We start from the raw sequence: 9,421 nt of genomic DNA, 5'->3' as shown, positions 1-9,421 counted from the left end.
AAAGATATGTTGTAAAGTAAATGAATAAACCCACCAAACAAAAACAAAACCAAAAACACCCACTGTGATTTCACAGGAGAGGCGCACTGAAAAGTTTTCTATTCCAAGTTTTTCCTGTACATCTGTAGATATGCGTGCTGCTGTACAACCTGTGTCAGTTAGTTTTTAAGCCCTTTTCAGTAAACAGGGGATTCTTTCACATGAATGCTTGTTTTTAAAACATTTGAAAAAACGATTCCTTGAGATCTTTTTTAGGTGGATGTGGCTGAGTTTAGTCTTGACCCTGTTCCTCCTCCTCCTGTTTGCTGTTATCAATGACCTATCATGCACCTCCTTCAATAGAAATCTTCACGCGGATGAATCTGTGCTCCTGCTGGAGTGTGGGCTCATTCATTCTGATGGAGTGCCAGTGTCATGGTTTCTGCCCATCTGTTGGACAACTCGTGGGTAGCACTTTGAGTGTGGTACTAATGAGCTCAGATTAGAAGAGGCCAGCTGCTCCTGTCTGTGTCATCAGTTAGCCATGCTGGCAGGAAGATGTCCCAAGAGTGCACAGGCCACAGAAAGGATTTTGTTCAGAAGACACAGGGCGAGCACTACCTGCGCCTGGTCTTTCTAATCGAATTGACAGCACAAAAGGCAAATGGGGCTGGCAAAGAATTAATGGTGCACATGGTCAGTTCAAACGATCTGTGTCTTTCTGCCCTTTCTCGGGGATGCCTGACCTAAAGCCATTCTCCCAGAGAGCTATAAAGTCAGGCACAGCAGGAAGCAGCCTCACTGTGGTGCTGGAGATCTGCTCTGTCTTTGCAGAAAGGAAAAGCTGATGCCATGAGTTTGGATGGAGGATACATCTACACTGCGGGCAAGTGTGGTTTGGTGCCCGTCCTGGCAGAGAACTATAGTAAGTGGAGTCAGTGAACTTCCTGGGTTTTTCCTTCTGGCCATGGGGGTGAGGAGCAGTAACCCCACTTAGTGGATCATGGCAAAGACATTAAGATGGATGGATATATTCAAATGGGAGTTTAGTGAGGTATAATGTACATGCAGAAAAGTGCCCTTCACAAACTGTACACCCTGTGCACCTGCGCAGGTGATGAAGACACAACAAGTTCCAGAAGTCCCCTGTGTCTTCCTGCCACTCGGGCAAGAGTAGCTGCTCTCCTGACTTCTAAGGGTGCAGATCATTCTGCCTGTTTCTGCTTTATCTGAAATGGTCTACAGCAAGTGCTTTTTATGTCTGGTTTCTCTTGCTCAGCTGCACACTAGTGATATTCTTCCATCTAGGGGTGTAATTGTAGACTTTTCAATGGTGTTCTGTCATGTGCGTCTACCACGATTAGTTAGCCATTTGACCATGGGTGGGCATTGGGCCATTCCAGTTGGTGGCTATGGTGAATAGTGTTGCTACTGGGTGTCCACGTCCACGTCTTTTGGTGAGCACATATATACATTTTTTCTGCATGGATCTGGGAGGACTGTCTCTTTGGATTTGCTTCTCTGTTATTGGAGATTTGAGAGTTTGTTTCCTCTCAGGACATCTGAGTGTTTAATGATGTCTTGCTGGCCTTTATTCTTTCAGAATCCCAAAAAAGCAGTGACCTTAATTGTGTGGATAGACCAGTGGAAGGTGAGTTGGTATCAGTTACTTTCAGGGACAAGGCTAATTTCTTGTTGCTGGGTAAAGAGGTGGTGGGAACTTTTAAAAACTCACAGAAATGGCTGGGTGTGGTGGCTTGCACCTAAAATTCCATCACTGTGGGAGGCCGAGATGGGTGAATTGCTTGAGCTCAGGATTTTGAGACCAGCCTGAGCAAGAGGGAGAGCCCATCTCTGCTTGTTATAGAAAAACTAGCTGGACATTGTGGCAGGTGCCTGTAGTCCCAGCTACTTGGGAGGCTGAAGCAACAGGATTGCTTAAACCCAGGAGTTTGAGGTTACTGTGAGCTGTGATGATGCCATGGCACTCTACTTAGGGCAACAGAGTGAGACTCTGTCTCAATAAACCTCCCTCAACAAACAAACAAACTAATAAACAAACAATACCTCACAGAAATAATTGCAGCTACAGAAGTAATTGATAGAGTAATCATTATAATTAATATTTATATTGACCTTCAAACTTGCCAGAGAACATTCATATGGTTCCTTACTGTGCCCTGGTCATGTTGAAGGAGGGATGCTTCCCATCTTATATGGATGAGGAAATAGTGGCCCAGAGAGTCTCCAAGTGTCCAGGATCTTACTCACAGCCATAGATAATACTGTGGCAGATCCTGACCTTGAACTCGGGTCTCTTGTGCCAAATCCAGTGCTGTGTATCACTGCCACCCACCCACTAGAGCTAGTGCTTATTCAGCTTGGAAGCGACTCAGCACTTGTCCTCACTGGGTGCTTGTCAGGTGAATTCTGTGGAGAGCAAGAGGCCACCACAGTAACCCTTTCACAGTGCAGGGCTGGTTCACTCTCAGCTCAGGCCTGTCCTTGGAGACATACTCCCCTGCAGGCAGTTAATCTTGCCTGATGCATATTGTCGTTGGTGATCTGTGCACTTTGGGGCCACTCATATTCAGTGTCTGTTGCTTATGTAGCCCACATCTAAAGGTGAATTGCTGGTTTGTAACTCCGAGACATTGTGTGCTAGTGGAGGACAGTCTCCTTAAAGAGACTTAAAGACTTCACTTAAAGAATCAGCTTTTCTTACTATTTTATTTCATAGGTGTCAGCTCAGTTTCACCCAACATAGACAAGCAGCTTATGCTCTTTCGGTCTACCTAACATTGACCAGTTTCTTGGGGGGAATTGTTGCTTGGTGATGCTTCTTGACCTATTTTGGCCCAGTTGCCGATAGCTGTACTAGAATCCCTGTGCCAGGTCTCCTGGAGGTTAAGATTTTTCTCTTCCCTTATCTGTTGTGCAAGGATATCTCGCTGTGGCAGCGGTAAAGAAATCAAATGCTGACATCACCTGGAACTCTCTGAAAGGCAAGAAGTCCTGCCATACTGCGGTGGACAGGACCGCAGGCTGGAACATCCCCATAGGCCTGCTTTTCAGCCAGACAGACTCCTGCAAGTTTGGTAAGGAGTGTGAGGGTTTTGTGGGTGGGCTGTGCTGGAGAGCGAGGCACATTGTGCTGTGGAACCTTAGGGAAGGGAGGAGAAGGAAAATTTTCAGCTGATTGTGGCCCGCAGGTCTTGGCATGAGCAAGTCTTCCCTGTGGCTGCCTCCTGCAGTCTTGGGTGCCCTGGGAGGTTTCCTGTACACCATTTTCTAGGCTTCATCCACTCCACCCCGAGACAAAAGATTGGAATAGCTGCCTGTGTCTCTGTGCCCTGAGAGTGGATGCAGATTCCAAGAAGTGCAAATGTTTTTGTTTTACTTCGTGGAACTTCAGATCTAAATTCCTCAGAGGCTCAGGCCTCTCTGCCTGGGGAAAGGCACCCTCTTGACTCATGAAAGGTGGTTTCTGTTACTAAACAGAACTGATTGCTTATTCCATGCCATAAGAGAACCTGAACAAGACCTCAAGGGTCTGGCTCAACCTGCTCCTGGGTCTTCTCTTTCTACCACACTCTACCCTCACCTTGGTTAGTGTGAGCTCTGCTCTCCCTGCCTGCTGTGGTGACACAGAAGTGTGTGGCGTGTTTTCTCTGTGGCTCCCCTCTTGTGAGGCACATCTTCCAGATCAGGGTCCTGCTGCATTAGGAGTGGATTTTGGTCCTGGCTGGGCAGGCTATCATATGGCTGTGCCCCTCCCTGGCAGTGCGTGCCATCCCACGAAAGCCTCCGTGCCACAGTGCAGCTGTGAGGATGCGGTAGGAACCCCTGGCCTTGCCTATGGTTGGCACGTAGTGTGGGTTTTCCAGCAGCAGGGGCTTCAGGAGCCTGACGATGGCAGGTGGTGCTTGCTTCATGGGGCAAAGGCAAGGCTTGCTTGTCACCTTTATTTCCTCTTTCTTGGGCTAAATCTCACAATGGGTAATTCAGATTAGACTCAACTGAAAGGAATAGAACCCCCCCCCCCGAAATTATAGAGGCTTAAACAAGACAAAATTTAGTTTCTCCATCATGTAAGTGAAGTTCAGAGGTAGGCTGTCCAGAGCTAGTATGATGACAGCTTGGTGTCAGGGACCCGGGTTATTCTGCCATTTATGGCTTCCATGCTCAAGGCCACTTCATGGCCTGCGTCAAAGCTGGAAGTCCAGTCCCTCCTTCTGCATCCCACATGCTGGGTGAAGAGCAGGGTTGAAGAGACAGGCAAATAGGCATGTGCCAACTGTCTTTTAAGGGTATTCCCAAGAAGGTACCCTCCAACACTCCTGCCATATTTCACTGGCCAGTACTGGCCACATGGCTACACCAGCCCCAGGGCATCTGATGGGTCTAGTCTTTACACCAAAGGGCCAGGTGCCCAGATAAAGAGTAGAGTGTCTGTTACTGACAAAAATAGAAGTCAGACCTTGGAGTAAGTTAGTGACTAGCAGGTTCTACAGCTGTTAGTACAGCTCTGCCATAATGGTCCCCAGTGGAGTCCCCAGCTCAAGGCTGTGATGATGGGACCCTCTGTGCCGTCAAAGCTCTTGTTCCCAGCCTTAGCTAGGTTTTATCAATGCCTACAGTCTGAAGCTCTTCTGATTTCTAGTGGGTCCTGTGTTGATGGCAAACTGCCACTTATGGTAGTGTGTTCTGTATGTCCTGGGCAATATAATGAACTGACCCAAGCCGTGTCATCTGTTAGGTAAAGGGTGCTTATGTTGACTCGGGTCAAAAGAGCTGACTTTCCATGTTCCTTCTGCCCAGATGAATTCTTCAGTCAGAGCTGCGCCCCTGGGTCTGACCCCAGATCCAATCTCTGTGCTCTGTGTATCGGCAACGAGGAGGGGCAGGATAAGTGTGTGCCCAACAGCAATGAGAGATACTATGGCTACAATGGTGCCTTCAGGTGAGTCTGTGACTGAGCTCCATCAGGACAGGGCCTCTCCCCTCATCCTTCAGTATCCCAGCGCTGCAGTTCTAAGGGGTCAGATGTGGCCTGGCACAGCAGAGCCAGGATCACCCTGCAAACGTGCTATTGGGCAGCAGCAGTGAGGACCTCCCCACCATACTCACCACCCCAGAGAGTGTAATCTCTGCTCTGCTGTGCTCCTCTTCGTGGCTTTGAGCCAGGTCAACCATAGTGGGCCTCTCTATTCCGAAAAGAAATGGGTAGAGTATGTGGTGTCCTAGCTGCTTTCTTCCATTCAGTTTTACAGGGATGAATTCTTTTCCCCAGAGCCACCACCCTCTCTCCTCACTTAGACCCCCATCATGTCTTGTATTTTTAATTTTCTCTTTCACTTTGGCCTTAGAAACGGCAAAAAGAAAGCACGATAGTGAATAGCCATGCTACTCTCCACTAGTGAAGTAAAAAATGAAACAAAATAAGCCTTCAGAATACAGAAATGCCAACCATTTAGTGATTCACAGAAACTATCTACACCCCACATTTTTCACTTTCGCTCCTCTGGGTGTTGCTTCTCCGTGGTACTATTTAGGGCTTTGTAGAGCGCAAAGGGGATCTTTCCCGGTCCCTTTTCTTCCCTTCACCAAGAGTATATTTCATCACTAGATGGCGCCATGGATCTGAAAATGACGGTGGCTAACCTTTATGACCTTTGAACTTTTTAATATAAATTCAGTAGCTTTGCTCCAGAATTTGTGATGGAGTGACTTAAAAGTAGCTTTTGCTATCCTCTGAATGACTTGCAAAAATACCCCCAAAAACATCAAAAAAATTTTTGAAGGTGAAAAAATATCTTTAAGCAACTAAGGATTTGCAAATGGGAAAGTTGAGATGTGATTCCGCTGAGAAGTATTCAATAGACACATCTGGTAAGAATCCAAAGAATCCTGTGGTCCTCTTTTACTCCCCAGGCTTTATTTGCTGGAAACAGCTATATCTTAGTATTCTTATTTATACCAAAGAACATGCTTTATCCTTTGTTCAAGAAAATTTATAGTAAAATAATTGAAAGCTGAAACCCACAGTCTTATTTACTCCTGTATTTCGAACTCACATTCTTACAGCTTGGGTTCCTATTGTTTTCTTTGACCACTGCCTCTCAATACTATTTTTTTTTTCTGGTTCCTAATTTTTAACTTTCAGCTAATTTCTGTTGACTCTTTACTATGGAAGAAGAAGATCTAGCCCCTCATGCTGTTCCCTGTGCTTCTGTTTCCCAACCCCCTCACAAGCTTCAATTCTCTTAGCACTGAGTAAGATGATGTCAGTGCTTACATTGCTAGGACTTTGTAAGTGGTATTCTCATATTACACATGTGGTATAATAAGATTATATTTCCCCTGTTGTACAAACTTTTTGTTTACTCTGGTGTTCATAGATGGATGTCTTCTTTTTCTATTTGCTTTTTTAAAAAAAAAACGCCAATTCATTTCAAAACCATCTGCCAGTAGTGTGAATCTCCTAACACATATACACACCCGGCTGAGCCCAGTTTGCACTGGTTTGCAAATGTTGCTCCTCAGGTCTCCCTCCTCCTGCTCCAGTCTGGCCTGGTTGCCCTCCAGGCCACCTGTACCTCTGTGGTCTTGTGGGTCCTGTTGACCATCATTCTGGGATTTCTCTGTATCTCAGTTCTTGTCAGATCGCCTGTTTTCTGGTCCTGTATGTTTAGCTTTCTTGGGTTTGTTGGCACAGAACACATCCTCCAGCAGCTTCTTGAGAAAGGGCAAATGAGAGTTTTTATTTTTTGAGTATTCACATGTCTGTACACATCTGAACCTTTGAAATAATTTATAGTTTGGATGGATAACTAAGTCTAGGTTGGGCAAGATTTTCCTTAGGAATTTTGACAGGATTTTTATGTCTGGGTCTTAGCAGCATTAAGCTATTTCGATCAACTTTCCCATGAAAAACAAGTGAAAATGCTGGATCAGTTTGCGTACACGTGTATTCACACGGACATGTCTGAAAAGCCCTAAATAATAAGGAATTATCAGACTAAAATCTAAAGGAGAATAGGAATTCAGAGAGCTAAGTGGAGCCACTTTGCCCTGTTCTGACAAATTTAACCCCAAGAGTGACCCCAAAAGTAACTTCTGTGCTCACTCCCCGGGGCTTTAAGTTGCCTGTGGGTTGAGCATAACAAGAAAGAACACACCATTTCTGGGAAATTGAAACCATGGACCAATTCTTGAATGGATTTGCAATTCAAACTTATATCCCTTAGGATAATCCAGAAATTCTCAATTCATAAATATTTTTAAAAATGATCTTAGAGTTAATGATACCTCTATGAGCAGGTCTAGAAGACAGTATCTTCAGATTAGTCTTCAAAGACAACTCAAAAGTGTGCTTTCAACAACAAGAAGCAGTACGCAGTTAAAAGTAATTACAATAATATTAACAAACACACTGGAGAACAAAGTTGACAGAAGCAAATCCAACAGAAAAGAACACATTCGTATTTTTAAAAAGGAATAAATGGAAATTTTAGAAAAGAAAAAATTAAAAACCAGACCTACAGCAATTGAAATCAACCATGCAACTGACCAGTTTAGCAGATTAGACATAGCCAAAAAGCAAATTAGTGAAGTGAAATACATGTGGAAAAAATTATCCAGAACATAAGATAGAAAGACAAAATGACAGAACATCTGCATAACAAATTCAAAAATTTAAAAGCATTCAGCCATTGTCTTCTAGTTTCTAGAGTTGTCGAGAAATCTGGTACCATTTTTGATTCCTGATTCTTTGTATATGACTTTCTTCTTGAAAACTTTTTGAGGCATTAGTTACCCTCAGTGTTTTAAAACTTTATAATAATTATTTTATAGGACTCTTCTTACTTCATTGGATTGGGCACTTGGGCTGTTTTCATCTGGAAACTCAAGTTATTCTGTGAAATTTTATTTTATTATTTCTTCACTAATTTCAATTCTTCTATTTTCTCTGATTTCTCTTTAAACTTTAGAGAGCTTTAAAGAACTTTAAAAGCTGACCGTTGTCTCTGTGTCAGTTGCCAACTGAGTACTGAGCCTCACTGTAAGGCAACTGGTTTGTGTCATTTCATTGTGGGCATCCACGTATCAGACTCTATAGGTACTTTTCTTGAGTTGATCAGATTCCCTAGAGAAGAAATCCTGCTGTTGGCTTCTTAAGGGCTGTAACTTGAACATTCAGCCTTCTGGAAGCCGAATGAAAGAAAGGGGGCTGTGAGTTAACATTCCAGGATATAGTTTTTCACTCCACTCTCTGATTTTAGTGCTGCATCTCCACCCTCAGCTGTAATTCATTCTCTAGCCCACAGTGTTTTTCAGAGTCAGCGTCCTCAGTGAACAAACCTCCCAGCTGTGTGGGATATGGAGGTACCTATGCTGCCTTGCATGTAGGCTCTACCCAGTCTTCCTGTTCCCAGCCACGTGTAATAGTGGTGCCTGGTACCTCTAATTGCTGAGCCTTTCTGGAGTTCTGCAGTGCACTCCCACTTTTTCCCAAGCTTTGCTCATTTCCAACTCAAGTTACAGCTTTCTTCGCTCTGTTAGGCCATTTACTGCTTATCCATTTGCTCTTTAACTTCCAGACTTTGCTACTATTTTCTCACTCTCTTTTACGGGTTTATGGTTTTTTAAAAACCTCAGTAATGTCATCTTCTGTCACTTTAGAAGGAAGGAAGGTCCGCATATGTATTCAATGTGTCATTTTCACTGTAAGTTCCTGGAGATATTTGTCTTTATCTTTTGCATATTTACTTCCATGCTTCAGATTTTGGAATGCATATTACAAATATTTATGAAAATCTTAATAGTTTCTCTTTTCCAGTGATATTCTTATTTTCTGGAACATTTTAGGTGCCTGGCTGAGAATGCGGGAGATGTTGCATTTTTGAAAGATGTCACTATCTTGCAGAACACTGATGGTAGGTGAAGATGTTTCCTTTTCTCCTTCAAAGCAGACTCTTTGGCATCACAATACATCTTAGTATTCAGCTTTGGAATTGGAAAGTTGCTATAACGTTTTCCAGACTTTTGATTAAAAATATGCCAGCATTTTTTTTTTTTATCTAAGTAGGCAACATGATAACAGCTGTAGATGTTACATTGATTTGGAAACACACACACACACACACACACACACACACACACCCCCCATAATCAGTAGCAAATGTCTCCCTGGCTTTGTCCAGTCAACTGCAGAAACACACCATCTGCCTGCACCAGATCGTACATGCCTATGGGAAACGTGTGGATGATACTAAGAAACTGAACATATGAAAATAAAGTTTCCCTTTTTAAAAAAGGAAGTAGAGACCATCATTCAGCCCTATGTGAGTCCTTGGTTTGAAAACTACTAGGGAAGGCCAGGTATGGTGGCTCATGCCTGTAATCCTAGCACTCTGAGAGGCCGAGGCGGGTGGATTGC

At 43.9% G+C, this 9,421-nt stretch overlaps 1 protein-coding gene across 1 annotated transcript in view; it reads left to right on the top strand.

The window, feature by feature from the left end:
* LTF (lactotransferrin) overlaps positions 1 to 8,926 on the top strand; it is a 23,057-nt gene extending 14,131 nt beyond the window's left edge. The window contains exons 10-14 of the mRNA XM_012808002.1: positions 814 to 904; positions 1,583 to 1,630; positions 2,922 to 3,077; positions 4,801 to 4,942; positions 8,851 to 8,926. Of these exons, the coding sequence (XP_012663456.1) occupies positions 814 to 904; positions 1,583 to 1,630; positions 2,922 to 3,077; positions 4,801 to 4,942; positions 8,851 to 8,926 (513 nt within the window). The remainder of the gene's footprint in view (positions 1 to 813; positions 905 to 1,582; positions 1,631 to 2,921; positions 3,078 to 4,800; positions 4,943 to 8,850) is intronic.
* The last annotated feature ends 495 nt before the right edge of the window (positions 8,927 to 9,421 follow it).

Source organism: Otolemur garnettii, unplaced genomic scaffold (assembly GCF_000181295.1).
Source record: "Otolemur garnettii isolate 467f Iridium unplaced genomic scaffold, OtoGar3 scaffold00082, whole genome shotgun sequence".
Taxonomy (NCBI): domain Eukaryota; kingdom Metazoa; phylum Chordata; class Mammalia; order Primates; family Galagidae; genus Otolemur; species Otolemur garnettii.
Note: the sequence above shows the minus strand (reverse complement) of the source record. Positions and strands in the feature narration are given on the sequence as shown.